The sequence below is a fragment of the Bidens hawaiensis genome, unplaced genomic scaffold, assembly GCF_021521415.1.
Source record: "Bidens hawaiensis isolate Kalapana, Puna unplaced genomic scaffold, B.hawaiensis_p1.1 tig00019677_1, whole genome shotgun sequence".
Classification (NCBI taxonomy): Eukaryota; Viridiplantae; Streptophyta; class Magnoliopsida; order Asterales; family Asteraceae; genus Bidens; species Bidens hawaiensis.
In genome coordinates this window covers 209,130-229,757 of record NW_027492989.1, presented here as the reverse complement: position 1 = coordinate 229,757, position 20,628 = coordinate 209,130, and the positions used below count along the sequence as shown (strand labels likewise).

Genomic DNA, 20,628 nt, shown 5'->3' with positions numbered 1-20,628 from the left:
TGAGATATAAGACTAAAGGTCTTAAGCCGGATCGTTTATCCGACTAACAAACATTTATACTCGTAACTATAGGTTCGAGATAAAAGAAAGGGAAAGACCCTTGGACGGTGAGTGAAGCCGATCCTAAAGAGACAAGGTGAATACACCCCCAAACTTTTAAACTTGTTTTTAAATGAGTCAAACTTGTTATGTGAAATTGTTTACAAGGAACTATGTGTTCCTAAAACCGTTATAACTATGTGTATAAACCTAGACCTCAGGCCGTGGTATACGTATGTCTGGATCCTTACATAGGTGGTACTATGTGATATATGGGCATGATCGCACCACCCTTGGTCGTAGGACGCTCTCCTGCAGGGAGTGCGACCTTATGTGTATATTTACGGGTACTTAATGAAGAACACTGTGGTGTTTGTGAGGTGACCTAGCGTAGAGGCTCTAGTTTATAATGTGTTATTTGAATTTGTTATTCCTAAGCCACGTTGGGCCGAGGCAGGCGTAGTCTCGAGGGGTAATAAAGTAAAAGAAATTATATTACGTCAGCATGTTCACCAGCATTCGTTGCTGACGTATTTTATTACATTTTGAAGGTGAACAAGATTAGCACTTGGAGTATCAAAGAGCTATTGATATATCCGATGGCTCGGATTTCTTTTGTATCTTAATATATAAACATGGTGGTTTGTAATTATTAAACACATAAATATTTTGTAACTTAAGCGGGTGTTATAATCCCGTCTTTTGAATATATATAAATATTACATTTTCGATCCTTAAAGTTTATAAGTCTTCCGCAAATAAACATAACTCTGATTTATTTACAACTACAATACCAACTTATGGGTCACGCTCCTAGGCCCTAGACAGGGGTGTGACAACATATCTTGATGTTGTCTTCTTAATGAAGACACATGGACAAATACGATTATTTGTGTATCCTTTGCTTATAACTCAAATGGTTGTACCACATCCTTCCAGATTGTTTCAGTCCATACAAGGATCTTTGTAACTTGATGGAATAAATTTCCTTAGGCTTTGAGCTTATTGCTTCGGGGATTTTAAATCCTTCGAGAATTTTCATATAGATGTCACTGTCTAGTGATCCATACAAGTAAGCTGTGACAACATCCATAAGACGCATCTCTAAATTTTTAGAGACTGCTAAGCTGATTAAATATCTAAACTTAATGGCATCCATAACAGGAGAATACGTTTCTTCATAGTCAATTCCTGGCCTCTGAGAAAAACCTTGAGCTACAAGTCTTGCTTTATATCTTGTAACTTCATTTTTCTCATTTCGTTTTCTCACAAAAACCCATTTATATCCTACAGGTTTCATTGACTTTGGTGTAATGACAATAGGTCCAAAAACCTTTCGATTATTTAAGGAATTTAATTCAGCTTGCATGGCATCTTTCCATTTGTTCCAATCTTGTCGATTTTTACAATCATCTACAGATTTTGGTTCAGGGTCATCATTTTCTTCCATGATATCACTTGCCACAGAATAAGAAAATATATCATCAATATTTTCCATTTCATCTCGATCCCACATTATATGTAATTGACCATAGTTTATTGACAATTCTTTATTGGAATCATTTATTCTTTCTTGAGGGAAGGTTTCCTTAGGGTCATTATCCTTTTCAGAGCCCTTTCTTTTTCGAGGATTTTTATCCTTTGAACAGATTGGCCTTCCATGTTTTAAACGTTTTTGGGATTCATGAGGTGCATTATTATGGTTTTGCTTGCTTGGAATCTTAACTCGAGCTGGAGCATTAGCAGCTGGTATATGAGATTTAGTGACCCTGTTTATATCAGTAAACGCATCAGGTAACTGATTGGCAATTTCTTGTAGATGTATTATATTTTGAACCTGTATCTCACTTTGTTTTGATCTTGGGTCTAGGTGTAACAATGATGGCACACACCATGATATATCTCTTTCTTGTTTTTTTATTTCCCCTAATGCCGGGAACATTGTCTCGTTAAAATGACAATCAGCAAAACGCGCTGTAAATACATCACCTGTTAAAGGTTCAAGGTATCTTATGATGGAAGACGTTTCATATCCAACATATATTCCCAACCTTCTTTGGGGACCCATTTTTGTGCGTTGTGGTGGTGCAATAGGAACATACACAGCACAACCAAAAATTCTAAGGTGAGAGATATTTGGATCATTTCCGGAAACAAGTTGTGTGGGAGAGTATTTATGATTTGCACTTGGTCTCACACGAATTAATGACCCAACATGCATAATTGCATGACCCCAAATCGAAACAGGGAGTTTTGTCCTCATTATTAATGGTCTAGCTATTAGCTGCAGGCGTTTGATCAACGACTCGGCTAAGCCATTTTGTGTGTGTACATGAGCAACAGGGTGTTCTACAACAATCCCCACGGACATGCAATAATCATCAAAAGCATGTGATGCAAATTCTCCTGCATTATCAAGCCTTACTTTCTTAATTGTATAATCAAGAAAATGTGCACGTAATTTGATAATTTGAGCAAGAAATTTTGCAAAAGCAACATTACGAGTCGATAATAAAGAGATATTAGACCATCTACTGGATGCGTCTATTAAAACCATGAAGTATCTAAATGGTCCGCATGGTGGATGAATTGGTCCACATATGTCACCTTGAATTCTTTCAAGAAACATTGGTGTTTCTTTATCGACTTTTAATGGCGAAGGCCTTGTAATTAATTTGCCAAGAGAACAAGATGTACATTGAGACATTTTATCTATTTTGTGGATCTTTTGATCTTTCAGTAGATGCTCATGTGTATTTTCAATGATCCTTTTCATTATTGTGGATCCTGGATGGCCTAATCTGTCATGCCATAAGTTTATGATACCAGAATCGCAACAATTTTCTTTGATTGCCATATGTGCTTGAGACACATTTATATATGTATAATGCAAACCAGAATGGAGCATTGGCAATTTTTCCAATATCTGATCTTTGCTTATGATATGCAAATATTTTTCATTACTAACAGTCATTGACTGAGTATCATATCCATTATAATATATGTTTTTGAAACTCAACAAATTTCTTGTTGATTTTGGGGAAAATAAAACATTTTCTATTTTGAGCCTTGTACCATTTGGTAATGCTAAATTAGCTTTTCGCACTCTTTCTATCAAGTTTTTAGGACCTGATATTGTATTGATGATCCCTTTTGTTGGTTTCAGTTGATAAAAATATTTTTTAGATCTAAGTATGCGTGGCTCCACTGTCCGCTATACATATATCTTCTTTATTTGTTTGATCTTGTGCTCCAGTGATTTTCATTTTAAATCTTGAAAGTATTAAGAAAAATAATAAGTGTATAACAAAGACATTATAATATTTTGATAAGAACTTTATTTATATGAAAACAAACAATACATGAAGGGAACTACATAATTAAAGAAAATGACAAACACACTTAATTATTGCATATAATAATTTTCGTCAAGCACATTTGTTCCAGAGATCCACATCAAAGTCTGCAATGCTTAGCTCAACATTGAGATCATCAAAATTATCAACATGGTTCACTTCTTTCTCTTTTCCTTTAAGAGAGACTTGGTACAGTTCACACAGATGTGGAGCTGTGCGACAAGCCTTTGTCCAGTGGTTTGTACTTCCACATCTAAAACAGGGTGTGCCATTGTTTTTGGACCTACCAGCTTCATTCCATTTATTGTGGTGGTTGGAATTGGTATTCTGTGGGACATGATAGTTATTAGCTCTCGGGTTACGACCACGGCCACGACCACGACCACAACCGTAAGAATTAGTGTTCCATTTGAATGAATGATTACGATCATTAAAATGCCTTTTGTCAAAATGACCACGGTCACGTCCATGGCCTCGTCCACGACCTTGTTCCCATTTATTACCAGAATTTTTATGTGAAATTTTGTGAGCAACATTTGCTTATGGTATTGCTAATGATCCCGTGGGACGAGATTGATGATTTTTCATCAATAATTCATTATTCTTTTCTGCTACAAGGAGAAATGCATTTAGTTCAGAGAATCTCCTAAAATTCTGCAATCGATAATGGTTTGTAAGGTCATATTTGATGCATGAAATGTGGAGAAAGTTTTCTCCAACATATCTCCCTCGGTAACAGTTTGCCCACAAAATCGGAGCATTGAGCATATTCTAAACAAGGCAGAGGTGTACTCATTTACTTTTTTAAAATCTTGGAATCTGAGATTGTTCCATTCATCTCTAGCAGTGGGAAGTAGAACTTCCCTTTGATGGTCAAATATGCTTTTTAAATCCTCCCACAATATGCATGGATCCTCACAATTTGAATACTCAAATTGTAACATCTCATCAATGTGTATGTGGAGGAAGACATCGACTTTTGCCTTGTCTTGATCCCCGCAATTATTTCCCACTGTTATCGTATCCAAAACACCCATTGATTTGAGATGTCGTTTGACATGTGCCGTCCATGACATATAATTATCTCTGGTGATATTGAGAGCCGGAAATTCAAGTTTTGCGATATTTGCCATTGTATTACTAAACACAAATAAGATAAATATTAGGATTACATACTTATTAAAATTGAAAGAAAATACAAAGGTAAAGCTATAAATAGATAAAGAAAAAAGAAAAGATTAAACTCTCTAGGTGGAAGATTACAAATTAATAACAATAAGATTATCAACATTATGGTAGTTAACATTAGAACTGGATGAATCATCTTGAAAGCTTTATCTTGGATAAACTTAAGAAGAAGAATGTTTGTTGTAAATGAAATGAAGTTGATAATTGGTTATTTATAGCGAAAATTTATAACCGTTTTACAACGGTTATATTACCGTTTTATAACGGTAACATTACCGTTTGTATGTTTGTGTATATATAATATTAATTATTTTAAAGTAAGATAATAAATAAGATATTAAATAAAGTTTATTTTATAAAATATAATTAGTATGCATAATAATAATAAGAATAGAATTGTTAGTATACATAAATCTAACTTCTAAATGAAATATTAGTGAGCATATATAAATAAAAGTTAGAATAGTTATCAAAATTTTAATAACAATGTTTATATACATTACTGCTGTTATTTAGTATATGTATATGCATATATATATATATATATATATATTTCTAATGTACATAATTAAAGAAGTGTTTATGATGCTTATGTGGATACCTTTGTGTCTATTACCTTTCTTGATTATGATATAAGCGGCTCGTGCTGATAACGTGTTATAATATCACCACAATTATAAGAATATTGAATATGATTATGGAAAGAAAGATGATAATAGCAACTATGAGAATGCATCTCGGATGATCTTTACCCTTACACTTACATACTATACATATTACAACAGCTATACTATTTAGGAGACAAGATTGTATAATTGGTAGACAAGGTTATATAATTGGCCTTTGAAATTTGGTGTCATACAATATATTGTCGGCAAGGTTGTCGGTGGTGATTCATAACAGTTATGTATTTTTTTTAGTTATGTTTTTTTTTTGTTTTTCCTTTTAATTTTAATGCATTTTTATTTAATTATTTAAATAAATTGGTTTTTATTTGATAGTTTAATTATAAAAAGAAAATAATAAAAAAAGATATTGTGGGCCCAACTTGTAGCCCCTACACCATTACACCCCAAAAACAAATTCACTCTCTTTGCTGACTGAGCGTCACGTGTCATAATTCGCCCCCATTTGTAACCTTTCACTACACATAGCCTAATAACTATATAGCCTATATAGATAAGTTAAATAGATTAAAATGAGCATGAATGACGGCAAACACAGGTTGTGCTTTCTTTTTCTTCTTTTCCGCATATGGCTGCTGGAGATACTATATAAAGCAAAAGCTGAGGCACAGACATTTTTTTTAATTTACTAAAAAACCAATATTTATAGTAGAAAAATAACATATATTTATTCCGTAAGTAAATATTATACGATAGACTCGATAGTAAAGAACTAAAGATATGGACCAAATATTCTAACAACTTGGTCTGATGTTCAAAATATAAAAGTTACTAAACTTTTAGCATTATTGCTTCAGTTTTCAATATCATTGAATTTTCAGACAAATACTTACGATATATTAATTTGTATCATTCTTAAACAAGAGACTGTATTTATATGTGCAGTATAGTGTGGCACCCATAAAAACTTGTTCATGACTATAGCTTGGAACTTTCTTCCCTTTAATAGCTACATGGAATAGTATATTTCAAAATAGTTTAGAGGTGTTTTTGATCTTTATATTTAGTTATATGTAATGTTTTATTTATTCAATAAATGTATAGATAAACGGCTTACACTTTAGTTTACATATAATTTCTAGTTTCACATGCGATTCAATAAAGAAGCATAATGATTTTCGTTATTTGAAATTCCTTGCAAAAAATAAAAATAAAAATAAACAAATATGATAACATCATAACGTTTCTTACGCAAAAAGTATGAAATTTTTACATTAAGCGAGGACGACCGTTAAGAAAGTAACAACAAAACGTCAATAAAGCATAAATGTCATGCTGGTAGCATTAGAATTCATTGTCATGCTCGTTGGGCACTTTCTGACCAAAATTCAATGTGGCTCTAAATAACAAAGCATGCATTTAGTTGTAAGAGCATCTACAATAGCTGTTTTTTCTGTTGTCTTTATCTACCTGGACAAGAGAGAGCACTGTAAGGTCCTATAGTTTAGACTGCTTCAAACGACGGCTATGAGAATAGGGGTTGAAGAGAGGAGAGAATATGAGGGAGAAGAGGAGAGAGGAAGGGAATGATGCAGAAAGGAGAGATGGTTGTGGGGACGTGGCGTGCCAGACAGAGGCGGACAACAGCTCCCGTTGGAGATGCTATAAGTAAAAAGTGGCTAATGTGAGAGCCACCGATCGACCTTACCATTTAGTATATGTATAATCCATGGATTACAAAAGAAAAGTCAAATTTAATTGCATTTTGCTCATGAAGTTGTCTTTTTAATAATCATATTCTCTAAAAAATCGCATTATCATATTGGTATAATAAATAAGGAAAAAATGGATACACAACATTTATTCACATAAAGATTACCTTCACCGAAGAAATGTTTGAAATATGTTACAAAAATTTTAAATTAGTATTGATGGAACCTATGTTGTTAAGCATGAGAAGTTGCGATTCTCTCATTATTATAAACTTAAATTTGTTCTTATAAACATAATACGAATTACAAAAACTAACCAACAACCAAAGGTGTGTGTCTAGTCAAAGACAAACGCAACCCAGAAAAGTTCGATCTGAACCCTATCAAGCTGTAACCAGTTAGGAGTGAACGAGGAACAAAACTACCCCAACGATTGGCCCATTGGGTGTTTATTAGTCTCGTTTATATGTGTTGAGATGGAAAACGAGTTTGATATGACCGGTGCATCTCCCTAATGGTTTGGGTAGCGCAATTTGGGTTCTACCACCCAAGCCTTCATTTGTGAGTATGCAACATTCAAGAGGTGGGTTTATATTTAGGTACTTGGAACACCATCTTAATCAATTTGACAAATTTTTGAATACTTAAGTAAAGAAAACAACGTGTCTATTTATTTGGATGATATGAATAGGGTTGGTTGGGTACTTGTCCTTACGCCCCTGACACACTAATAGTTTTCCTATGAATCATACCAAATAGAGGAAAGTCAGGTTATAAAAGCACGAACAACTATGTCTCCAACTCCCACGTCCGAACGAGGTGGTAGGCTACAGACAAGGACACAACAAACTTCATTGCTATGGGCATCAAGTCCGCATACCACGTCCGGTTCTACAAACATGGGGCGCATGAGAGAGGTGTTCCCCCAATGGGTGCAAACGAGCTGAGCTACTTGAGATCGACTTGTTAAAAGCTTGATCGAGTCGAGCCCGAGCTCGAGTCTAAAAGTAAACTCGTTTAATAAACGAGCCCAAGCCCGAACTTCACTTATCGAGCTCTAGCTAGCTCACCAGCCTAAACGAGCCTGTCATTTATACAATTTTTTAATATATTTATTTAATAATTATTTATTAATATATAATATTTTGAAAATATAAATATAAAAAACTAAATAATATATATTATTGTATACATAAAGTTATATTAGAAGAAAAATATATAAAAATAATTGATAGATATAGTAAACAAGTCGAGCCCAAGCCGAGCTCAAGCTTGAAAATCTACTCATGAGCTGGACTCGAGCTTTGAAAACAGAGCTCTAAACGAGCCGATCTCGAACACTGTGTAAGTTAAACGAGGCAAGCTTGAGCTCGGACTCAGCTCAGCTCGTTTACACCCCCTACCCCCTCCCCCTCTCACATACACACACATAGAGTAAAGTTTGGAATATGAGAAAAACCTGATGTTGTGAACATGTGATGTAATAACAAACAGGTCATCATCCGTTTGTAGAATCCGGGTTTTGTCGGGTCGACCCGTAACAGATTTACGCACACCTTGAAGTAACAACCGTTGGTTCATAATCTAAACCCCATCAAATCAGTCAGTCAGATGTTAAACCTATGAAACAAATATAAACCGTTGCTTTTTTGCCGGCAAACTTCAATTTCAAAAGTTGTTATCCAAATGTAAAACCCAGAAGATCTTGAAGATGCCATCTCTCTTTCTATCTTCAACCCCACTGGTTTTCATTCATCATCCAATCACACACCCACACACACACCTTCAATTATAACCATTGCTCTAGAACTCTTTTCATTTCATTCGAATCTATCTGTTTATCTATCTTACTTTTCAAGATTATTCCCATGCTTTTCCTCTACCTTTTTATCACCATGCCTTTCGCTTCCGGTTTTCGATATTTTAGCATTATCTTTTTCCCTTTCTTTCTTCAAACCCGTGTGCCACACTATACATACGGCATCATGTCGTCTTCCGGGAACGTTAGACACCTGTCCCAGCCTTGTACCAATGGTACGTAATCAGGTGACATCTTTTGTATTTGTATTTGTATTTGTATTCGTATTTGTGATGAAATGCCTGAGTTTCTGAATCAGGTGATATTTTTTCTACACACACGGAGAGGAAGTCGCGGTTTATGAAATGGATGAGTAAGCTTTTAAAAGGTGGGTCGAATCGTGGATCGGTTAATGGTGGGAATTCGTCGCCTCAGTTTAGTGGAGACGAAAGTATGGTGTTGCGTGCTCCGGTTAGATCTTCGGTAACTACGATCTCTATATATGGTCTCATTACCTCGTATGTTGTTTGGTTTAGTTTTTGTTTTCATAACTGTTAATGTTAGAATTTGTTTAGGGTAATCGGTCAAGGAGTGATAAAGAGAAGGAAGAATTAGACCGAGCAATTGCACTTTCTTTGGCCGAAGGTTTAAAGAAACCGAATGGTAAGTTGTTAGTAGTTTGTAAAAAAAAATTTAATCTTTATCGTTCGACATACATTTTGAGTTTGAGTTCGTTTTCCAGGATACGGGTGGCAACCGAGCAATAATGAAGATCTTGAAAAATCACATCAGGATAACTTTCATCCACCGCACCCTTCAAATATGCCTACCGAATATAATCCCATGGGATATAGGTACTTATAGTATATCTTCCTGTCTGTTATATATATCATACAAGTTGTGTGATGCCAAATCAACTTTGCGCACTAGAGCCATCACATCATACGTGTTGTATGCTAGGATGAAAAATGGTCATCCTATTATTTTGTTGGTAGTCACATTAGTCGTTTCTTTGTTAGTCAAAAACATTATACGGGCAGTTAGCTTTGTACACCAAAGCCTGTCTAATAGACCTTATATTTAGAAAATATTATTTTCCTTGTAATTAGCATTTAATTAGTGTTGGTTTGCTATCTCTAAATAGGAGATTACGTTGTAATTATAAATAGTGGTCTAATAGAAGAGAATGATCATCGATCCAATTACATCATACGGGTTATGATGGGATGAGAAATGGTCATCATATGACTCTGTCAGTTGTCACATGAGAAATGTTAGTCAAATAAATCGCATGGGCTATTTGATGTCATATTGCTATATGATGTCAAATCAATTCTGCACATTAGAGCCTGCCTCATCATACGTGCCGTATGATAGGATGAAAAATGGTAATACGGGTCATATAACTTTGTCAATGGCCACGTCAGTCATTTCTTTGACAGTCATAAACATCATACATGCCATGTGATTTGCCACTCATACGACCCATATGACCATTTTCTCCTTCTCATATGGCGTATGCCACCTTAGTGATGTTTTATAGGCTAGACCTCTAGAAAACAAGTTTTCAATTAAATAATTTGACTGAGACTAATCTTGTGGTGCATATATAATTTTCAGAGTATGTAGTGGCTGCAACCAATTTATTGGTTGCAACAGTTATTTGGGATGCATGGGCATCTTTTTTCATCCGGAGTGTTTTCGTTGTCGTGCTTGTGGTCACCCGATCACTGAACTTGAGGTAAACAATTGTTCGATTTGAACCTATTTCTCATTTGACTTTTGTAAGGTCAAATGATGCTGTTGAATGCCTGTCTTATTTGTTTTTTTGTTGATTCAAGTTCTCCTTATCAGGGAAAGAGGCTTACCATAAGTCCTGCTTTAAAGACTTGACTCATCCCAAATGTGAAGTCTGCTTTCAATATGTAAGGAAACTGTGGTTAAACTATGAAACCCCTAAGTGCAAAAATATATAGATTAATTGTGTAATATTATGTTTGGTTTCATAGATTCCCACAAATGCAGCCGGGTTGATAGAGTACCGTTGCCACCCGTTTTGGTCTCAAAGGTATTGTCCTGCTCATGAGCATGATAATATGGCTCGATGTTGTAGTTGTGAACGGTTGGAGGTATGGTGTCTCGTGTTATTGCAAAACTCATTTACATAATTTCTCGATTTTGTTTTAGTTTATTAAATCAACTGAATATGGTCTCAAATATGTGACTCAGAAGCTTATCATCCTTGACATTAAGTTTCAAGTTAGATTCATTTATATCATTATCAAATATGTGACTCAGAAGCTTAACCCAAACTTATTTATTCATTTCGTTTCTTTCTGTATAAGAATATGTTCTACAAAATAAAAGGGGGAAATTGCCAACAAGGGTAATCCAAATTTTACATTCATATAAAATTGAAGGAAAAGTTGACAAAATTGAACTATTAATTTGTAGTCCCTAAATTTGTAAAAAGATAAAACTTTCATATCTATATATTTTCGACAATTAAAATTATGCTTTTACTCCTCTTAGTGTCAAAACCGAACATTTCATACTCTTTTGATGAGAGAGAAAGTATTCGTATCCCGCACCAAGACGTTTGGGATCTTTATACCTTTTTTTTGGCAATATTCCAAAATAAACATTTCTAAGAGGGGAAGGGCACTCATGGGTATTACCCATGCATTAATCAATAATGTAATGTCACCTCATTTATACCATTAACTACCCAAAAACCACAAACTTACAGGCAGCACCTACTCACAAGTACCCAAAAATTTCATTAATTCATTTTAATTTTTAATGACCAATAATGAATCAATGTTGTGTGGCAAACCTTTGCCATGAAATGAAGCCATGCACCTTACCCACATGGGATGGGGTGGTGTTGCAATGTGGTTTGTAAGCCATACACCCTACACATATGGGTGCCCCTTCCCCTCTAATGGCGAAAACTAAATGGCCTTGTTTGTTATGTTAATCTTAAGGCATTTTATGAATGAGTCTATCTTGGTTGCGTTTTTAACTTTCGTTTTTCAAACGGATCAAATACAAAAGTTACCTCAAATGGGAACATGTGACGCAAATTGGAAGCAAGAAAAAACATAGGCATAGAAATCTCAAGAAACTTTGATAAAATCAAAAGCATATTACCTTTCATGAGGCACAAATTCCGTTATGCCCGTTTGAAGTTCGGGTTTTTACTACCATGTTTCCCTTTATCTAGCTAGTCCAGACTTCAGATAAGAGTCAGCCAACTCTTTTCCAAGGACTTCAATTTCTTTATGATAGTAATGTTTTGTGATGAAAATATTACATTTAACCGTTCTTACTTCTTACACGCAAATAATATTTGTAATTATGAATATGATGTTTTCAACATGACACAGTCGGTGAATGTTCGGTACACTTCTTTAGGAGACGGAAGGAGTATATGCTTGGAATGCATGGAATCTGCGATAATGGATACCGGTGACTGCCAACCACTCTACCACTCCATTAGAGACTACTATGAGGGACTGAACATGAAACTTGATCAACAAATTCCCATGCTTCTTGTTGAAAGCCACGCTCTTAACGACGCGATTGTTAGGGAGAAAAATGTAATTTCAACTGGTTCTTATTATGCTTTTCCAATACATAATATTTTTGCTACTTTCTGATTTTACAATCTTATATTTCAGGGATTCCATCATTTGCCTGAGACAAGGGGTGTATGCCTTTCTGAAGAGCTCACTGTACCAAGTGTACGCCTTTTAACAACAGCAAAATTCCCAAAATAGCCGTTTTTTATTGTTGACTTTGTTGCGCAATAATTTTGTTTATTTTTATATTTATATTACTTATTTAATTTTATATTAAACAATAATAAATTAAACATTTTTATTTTTTACTATTTATTTTAGTTTTTTAGAAATATTTTTCAATCATGCTTCTTAAAATTATTATCTTTATTTTATATAACAAATAAACTTAATGTCAAAAGTTTTATATTTTACGTATATTTTTATTCTACCAAGAGTATTTTTATATTAATTGTTTTTATTTTACTTATGGTATTACTAGATTAATTCTTTTGTATTTTACAAGTAACATTTTATTGTCAATTATTTTTACTTTGCGAATAACGTTTTTATCTTAATTACATGCATTATTTTTATTATACTAGCTATTCTTATATTACAAATAACGTACTTGTTAGTTGTTACTTTGCGTGTTCTACATCAATGAATAATATTTTTGTTATTTGTTTGCAGGTACGAAAAAGGCCGAGAATTGGTGGCAATCGGTTTGTTGGAATGAGAACTCAGCAGCAGAAGGTTACCCGTAGATGTGAAGTTAGCGCCATTCTTGTTTTATATGGTCTTCCAAGGTGATACCTTTATCGCGCTTTGTTTATTTAAACTAATTTGTCTTCACAAATGACACAGAGAAATAAATTTTGAGGCTTTTTTGGTAATCAAATGTTTGTAGGTTACTAACTGGATCCATTCTTGCACATGAGTTGATGCATGGTTGGTTGCGTGTTAAGGGTAACTAAATTAGTTATTTTTCTTTCAAGAATCAAAATTATATTTCACATATTAAATTATCTAAATAATTTGATACATTTAGTAACTTACGTGTTTAGGTTGTGCCCTTACACTAAGCTAGTTACAAAACATAGTTTTTATATAAAAAAACTGGTACACATTAGTTCATTTTCAGCTTTTACTAACTGAAGTTAAATATTCTATTAATTTTTGTAAATGCCCATTTTACCGCTTACAACTAAAAGGACAAAATGTGTAGTTTTTTTTGTTTTTTTTTTTACTTTTTTCCTTTCTTTCTTTTTTTCTCTTTTATATTTTTTTTTCACTTTTATTTATGTTTTTTAGGTAGATGTTAATAATTAAACAACTTATGTATTTAAAAAGCTGAAACAATAATTAACAAATGTTTGGCATCTTTTAATGATTTTATTAAAATGTCACTTGTGATTTAGTCAGCACCAAAGTGGTTTTTGGTTCACTAAAAGAATATCTCTAAATCAATCATAGAGCCTCTTACCCAGCTCCTTTAATTTTAATGACTCAGATAATAAACAGCCGCCGTGAAAACTAAATATTTTGTTTCTGTAAAATACTTATTTATTACTTACAACTATAGGACAAAAGTGCAATTTTATGAATTCTTTATTTTTTGTTCTATCTTTTCTTTCTTTATACTTTTATCACTTTTAATCTTTTTATTTTTACTTTTAAAAATAGGTTACAGGAAAATGAACCCTGATGTAGAAGAAGGTATATGTCAAGTGCTTGCATACATGTGGTTAGAATCCGAAATCATGCCCGGATTAAAAAAAACACCGTCAACATCAACATCATCATCATCGTCGTCGTCATCAGTGGTCTCCAAAAAAGGCGGGAAATCAAGGGCCGAGAATAAGTTAGGTGAATTTTTCATGCATCAAATTGCTAATGATGCATCACCAGCATATGGAGGGGGTTTTAGAGCTGCTAATGCAGCTGTTAATACATACGGTTTACGAAGAACACTGGATCACATTCGTCTCACTGGAAGCTTCCCACTGTGATTTCGGGCCTTCTATATAAACATATTTTTGCATATGCTTTTCACAAATTACTCTTGATCAGGATCAATATGGTCGAATGATTCCAAGTTTTTATGGAGTTTTTTTTTTTCTTTTTTGAGATAGTGTGCAAGAAGAGTTGTTTTTAGTTTGTTTGCACTTAACCTCCAAAAGTGATATATATATGTTTTTTGTAATTGGTAATGAGTGTTTTCTGTTTTGATACTATTTTATGAACTTCTAACATGTAACATCAAAAGTTTTCTAAGATCTTGATAAGATTTCAAGTTTTGTGCTACTGCTTGTTCTTTATATATGTGTGATTGTATTTGCCATTTTTTTTAATCAAAGCATAAGTTTATGTACTAAGTCATAATAATTGTATAATCTCAAAACTACAAAAGCAAAAATAAGTAAAGAAATACTTATATATATTAGTAAGCTACTCAAACTCAACTAGTTAAGCCTAAATGGCTACTTCAACTATGAGCATGGCTCGTATAAAGCTAAGCCTAAATGGCTACTTGAACATGACTCGTTTAAAGCTAGCTTGACTTTAGTTAAACCTAAACGAGTTTGAACTAAGCTTGAGTCTCAAGAACTCATTTAAAGAATAAACTTCAACCTACACTTCACACAAACCCAACAAAATGAACTAAAGCTGAGGCCGAGTCTGTAAACTCGTTCATGAGCCAAACTCATGTTTTATATACAAGACTCTTACGAGTCTAACTTGAGCTTTTTATAGTTAAATAAACCGAGTTCAAATACCTTTAATAACTACAAGAAACCACATAGCATGATAGCAACACAAATATTTCATGCTAATAAAAATTTGAATTCCTTTATAAGTGTTTAATTGGAACAACATTAAAAAATGAAAAATGAATCCAAATATATATTTATCATAATCGATCTCTATAGTCTATATAAACCTATCAAAGCTCCAAAACCAACAAAGATAAAAAAAAAGACCAAATGTTTTGTGTCTAACCTACACATCCTTTCACTTACTTTCTCCAAAATGTAGGATTTGAGAAAGTGACCATAGTCAATCTAACATCGTATGCGTTACAAGATCAATTTGATTGGACCACCGACTGCTCGTGAGTTTGATTTACCTCTCATGTGATAAGCCTGAGTTGATTATGCATGGGCCATTGAGGTTGATGGGATTCGACACTTTACACCAAAAACAAAAATGAAAAAATAACATTACCTCTATACTTCTATATGCCTTGGTTTTCTTGTAAATCTTGACCAAACTTACACATAATAATTTTCTTCCTTGTGTCCTTAACTAGAACAACATTTCCTTTGAGAACTTTTATCATAATCACCAACTTTTATGGCAGTTGATTGACTAGGAAAAGGAACAGAAGAAGATGCAGCTTCTTGAGCAGCCAAGGCTTTCTTACTTACTATCTTATATATATCCACCAATATCATCTGAAACGCCTTTTCAACATTATACGCTTCGAATGCAGATGTCTCTAGGAACACAAGCCCTTCTTGCTCGGCTAACTTTTGACCATCGGCCTCTTGAACGGCTCGGTGGTGGCTCAAATCGGCCTTGTTGCCAACCAACATGATCACAATGTTGGGGTCTGCATGGTCCCTAAGTTCCCTTAGCCATCTCTTAACATTTTCAAATGACTGGGCCTTTGTTATATCATATATCAAGAGTGCACCTACCGCTCCTCGGTAATATGCACTTGTGATTGCTTGGTACCTCTCTTGACCCGCGGTGTCCCATATTTGTGCCTTTACTATTTTACCCTCCACCTGCATTGTAATGTTCTTTAATCCCATTTTCAAAAAGTTCATGTTCTTGTTCTTTTATGTTTGTTCGTATTAATGTTCTTTCAAAAATGTTAGACATGCATTTTTATTCATTCGTTTAATTATATTTAACAAAACGTCTGTTCATGTTTGGTTCATTCACTAGCATAATGAGAAGGCCGGCCAACCTACCTGAATAGTCCTTGTAGCGAATTCGACACCAATGGTAGATTTAGATTCGAGACAGAATTCATTTCGCGTAAACCTAGAAAGAATGTTGGATTTTCCAACACCAGAATCCCCAATCAATACTATCTTAAATAAATAATCATACCCATGATCCACCTTATATGCCATTCCTTCTTTCTACACTTCCCACAAACCTATAAACATACATTCAACAAAGATCACAACACCCAAGAAAACAAACAAATAATTAATAAAAACAAATCACCCTTTTCTGATGGTGGGATAACTTTCCGAGATTTAAAACAAATAATATACATGCATGCATGCAGATTAATAAAATGAGTACTCACCATGCATAAATGGCTGATTAATTAAGAACAAGACATTAATTCTGTAGGAAGGTAAGAGTTGATAGAAGGGTGAGTGAGGACCAATGGGAAGAAACAGAAAATCCGAACAAATGGGAAGTTTAACTGGTGATTCACAAGGAATTAAACCATCAGAAAATGGTGGGATTAATTAATTATCATAGTTGACTCATGTCATTTTAAATTAATTATTGCAAACTCACAGGATTCATTACCACTCCTTTGACTTATCTTCTAATTACACCAAACACCTTCATACTTTCGCTAACAGCCGACCGTACATCCTATGAAATCTGAAAATTAGGCATGTTCATGGAAATGAGAATGGTTATATAAGATTTGAAGTAGGTTGATGGAGATTAGCAAAAGTAGAGAAATACTGGAAAAACGTCAAAAAAGTTGATGTGACGCTAACATAACATCTGAATATGAGAAACTAGGACGACTCCCTCCTCTCTAATAAATATTTTTTTTTCATCTTCAGGTATAAACCTAAATTATCTATTGTTCCAACAATGAAACCTAACTAGTTGGTTACGGGTATTCACCAGTGGCGAAGCTTGGACGAGTTCGTCGGGGGGGGGGGGGGGGGGGGGGCTCAAAATGTATCAGTAAAACATAAACGAGGGGGGCTGGGCCCACCCCCGCCCTATGTATAAAAATTTACACTATGTATAAAAATTTTCGGGCAAAAAATGATCAATTTATACTACTACGTAAAAAAACAGGGGGGCCGGGCCCACCCCCGCCCTAGTGAAGCTTCGCCCTTAGTGAGTCTTGTACCAAAATGCATATGCTAACTTTCAAGACTCTGAATGTGTTGCGGATTTTCCTATTAATCCGATTAAGATTTAGCCCATTACAAAACCGAGGAAACCCAGATGCTGGATATACAAGCACCTATCATTAAAATTTGGTTTATTAGGTCTGAAACAAAACTAAACCAAATTCAACTTTGGTTTCTAATTTAGTGTTTATCATGTGGATTTCGTTGCCCATGTGTGCTATGGTTGATAGTTTCATGTTGAATTCATTTTATTAGGTCTCAAATTCTTTGTCCAGACGTACTATGCCAAACGTTTCAGTTCTCAAGCATCATAAATAATATCTACATATAATTTAAGTCGTTTTATAAGGTTCTAGTCTTATTTAGATATTTTGATTTTATAGAACTTGTTTTAGCATCGCTTTAAGTCTTGGATGTTTATGTCATATCCTCATAACTTAATCTTTTATAAACCTTAATTAAGACATTTTTATAAAATTTTTCATTTGTTTATAAAAGATTCTTGTAAGAGCTTTATAGAAATCTTATGTGATCTTAAGCTCAACAAAAACACGCATCAATTATCCTTGCAATGACTTGTACCAAAGGGCATGTAGTCTCATTGTTGAATTTGAGACAACAAAGTTTGGGTTTACAACTTTGCCTAGGCATGCTATGGTTGATCCACAGTTTATCCACCATCTACCGTGAAACTTTGGTTGTTTCTTGGTTCTTTAGTATTCTCACTCTTTGAACAATTTTGTTTTTGACTTTGGATGATCGATATGCGACTTGACCACAATATAGACTATAGAGAGTACTATAATTCTGGTTTGTTGATTGTTATTCTTCAGTTGACTGCTCTTTTGGACATCTTTATTGATCGAAGAATATTGTATGATGCGAGCTTATGGACAATTATATTTAGTTGTTCCGATGTTTAAATTTTTTAACTTTAAACAAAATGTGTATCCATTTCGATCATAAATCAAGTGCTGACATTTTGGAAGCAACAATTATGAATTAGAGGACTACTAGAAACAGATCGACAAATCATTTGTTCTCTCACGATGTGTGTAGTCCTCGTGATTAAAGATCTATGGGAAACCGAGGAGAAACTTTTACGAAAAAGATTTACACTCTTAGAAATAACTAATGAAGAAACGTGGATCGACTCACTGGTAAACGATCTACTTTCCTCGGGTGTGATTATGATATTTCACCGATGGTTCTCTTGGATCTGGGTTCTTCCACCTACAAAATGAATAGCACCGTAAACTTACCCCTCAGAAAGGGACAGAGGGGTCCTCTTTGGGGTAACCCTCCGGTGTGAGAATAAGTGTATGTAGGAGAAGATAATAATATGAGAGTAAGGAATTTGGAGTGTATTGCTTAATAGCTGAATACTCTGTAACCGTATGTAATTGGATGTGACTGTGTGTTGTCTGATGTTATGATATTGTCTCTCCTTGTGGAGTTGATGCTGTATTTATAGTGCTAGGGTTTCCAATGATTGGGCTCAGACCCAATTAGGGCTTTGTTGGCCTCTTCCAGTTGCTTTGCGCCACGTGTCCTTTGGGACACCTGGTGCTTTTTCATTGGTTATAGTCACGTGGTAGCACATGGGTTTTGCTGAGTTGTCCACCTTTCATTGGCAGCTGTCAACATCAGCATATTCTTATTCCTTAAAAAGATACCTTCTGGAAGGTTGTCTGACGTGCACAATCAAGGTTGCCCTAATCCTGATTTGGATAAGGACGAGGTTGATTATGTGCATGTGTGATATGCGCCTATCCTGAGGATGCGCGAGGTCTTCTCTTTATTCTCACGCGCAGATGTTTCATGCGCAAATGTGATATGCACGAGCATGTGATATGCGCCGCGCGCGGATGCGCCACGCGCATATGTGATATGCGTGAGCATATGTGATGCGTGAGTATATGTGATGCGTGAGCATCTGTGATGCCTGAGCATGTGATGCATGAGCATATGTGATGCTTGAGCATCTGTGGTGCCTGAGCATATGATGCCTGAGCATGTGATGCATGAGCATATGTGATATGCGTGAGCATATGTGATATGCGCCATGCGCGTAGGTTTTGGCTTTGTGCCTTCATAATGTCTTGATTTCAAGCCTCTTGTCCATATCTTGTGGGTTGACCCGCCTCGCTCGTTGTTGAGGCGGGTACATACCTCTTCAAGCCCCCCCAGTCTAATGTGTGTCTTGTCTCGCGCGAGCGAGGTAAGATAGATATTAGACTTAGTAGTTTGCTCTTTTAGTAGGGGTTTGTCTTTTTCTTCTTTTATTCATCGTTGCGCGAAATTCTATCCTCTTGGTTGAAAACGAATCGTCCCTGTACGTGGTTGGTTGTTGGTGACGTGCGTCAGTGATGGAGACGTGTCAGACCTTTCGTGTGCTCGAGGTGCTATAGTTGCCTTTCGTGTCCCCTCACATGCTGTCAGGGACACGTGTCGCGCTCGCGTTGGTCCGTTCCTGCGAGTGGTGGCGCGTGAACTCTGGCAGCACCTGTATAGTTTCTTTTCGTGTCCCCTCACACAGTGTCAGGGACACGTGTCGCCCTCGCGTTGGCTTACACCTGCGAGTGGGGGCGCGTGAAATCCGATCAGCACCAATTTTTCTCTCTCCTGGGCCTATAAAAGCCAGCCCTTAAAGTTTTTTTATCCTTCATCTTCTTGTTTATTATTCAGAGCTCTTTTCTTTCTTTCATTCTATTCCGATTGCCTTTGTTCTGCTTCCAGATCTCTGTTCTTCAGAAGCATCGTTTGTCCGTTTTCACAGTTGTATGTCTGATAGCTCAGACAACACAATCTCCCCCATCCATTGCCGTGTTAAATCGTTAGTAATGTCTACATTGAAGAAGACCGACAAGGGGAAGAAGGCTGCTGAGGCCTCATCGGAGGAGGTAGGGAGGACCAAGGCCGTGAAGAAGTGGAATGAAATCCCCTGCAAACTGAGGCAGGCCGATCTTGACAGTCTCATCGCCTCTCAGGGTTTTCTCCCTGTGTTTGGCTGCATGTTGCCTGGGGCCGGGCAAACGGCGGCAGACCCGCCTACCGGCTATATATCATTGTATTGCCATTTTTTCACCCACTGCAACCTTCTTCTCCCGATGACAAGGTTTGTGGGTGCGCTGCTTAGGTTCTATGGGATTCATATATCCCAAGTCCATCCGTTTGGACTTGTGCGCATGACTCACTTTGAGTTCATGTA

The 20,628-nt window shown here is 35.4% G+C and overlaps 2 protein-coding genes across 2 annotated transcripts; one reads left to right on the top strand and one right to left on the bottom strand.

Moving 5' to 3' along the window:
• Positions 1-8,835: 8,835 nt before the first annotated feature.
• Positions 8,836-14,346, top strand: LOC143558988 (protein DA1-related 2-like). The gene is made up of 12 exons (XM_077047707.1): positions 8,836-8,955; positions 9,039-9,202; positions 9,295-9,382; positions 9,462-9,573; positions 10,340-10,460; positions 10,561-10,644; positions 10,729-10,848; positions 12,109-12,321; positions 12,403-12,465; positions 12,976-13,091; positions 13,193-13,251; positions 13,969-14,346. Exons 1-12 carry the CDS (start codon positions 8,907-8,909, stop codon positions 14,292-14,294), a joined length of 1,515 nt encoding a protein of 504 aa, XP_076903822.1. The 5' UTR covers positions 8,836-8,906; the 3' UTR covers positions 14,295-14,346.
• Positions 14,347-15,587: 1,241 nt separating this feature from the next.
• LOC143558986 (ras-related protein Rab2BV-like) lies at positions 15,588-16,578 on the bottom strand. The gene is made up of 2 exons (XM_077047706.1): positions 16,266-16,578; positions 15,588-16,076 (listed from the first exon to the last, which is right to left on the bottom strand). The coding sequence occupies exons 1-2, from the start codon at positions 16,428-16,430 to the stop codon at positions 15,588-15,590; spliced, it is 654 nt and encodes a 217-aa protein (XP_076903821.1). The 5' UTR covers positions 16,431-16,578.
• Between the last annotated feature and the right edge of the window lie 4,050 nt (positions 16,579-20,628).

Bases quoted from the DNA above. Each gene is read 5' to 3' on its own strand.
- LOC143558988 (XM_077047707.1), top strand. From the start codon at position 8,907: ATGTCGTCTTCCGGGAACGTTAGACACCTGTCCCAGCCTTGTACCAAT. The intron at 8,956-9,038 runs GTACGTAATCAG...TTTCTGAATCAG, and splicing joins GTCCCAGCCTTGTACCAATG to GTGATATTTTTTCTACACAC. The intron at 10,461-10,560 runs GTAAACAATTGT...TGTTGATTCAAG, and splicing joins ACCCGATCACTGAACTTGAG to TTCTCCTTATCAGGGAAAGA.
- LOC143558986 (XM_077047706.1), bottom strand. From the start codon at position 16,430: ATGGCATATAAGGTGGATCATGGGTATGATTATTTATTTAAGATAGTA. The intron at 16,077-16,265 runs GTAGGTTGGCCG...ATTACAATGCAG, and splicing joins TCGCTACAAGGACTATTCAG to GTGGAGGGTAAAATAGTAAA.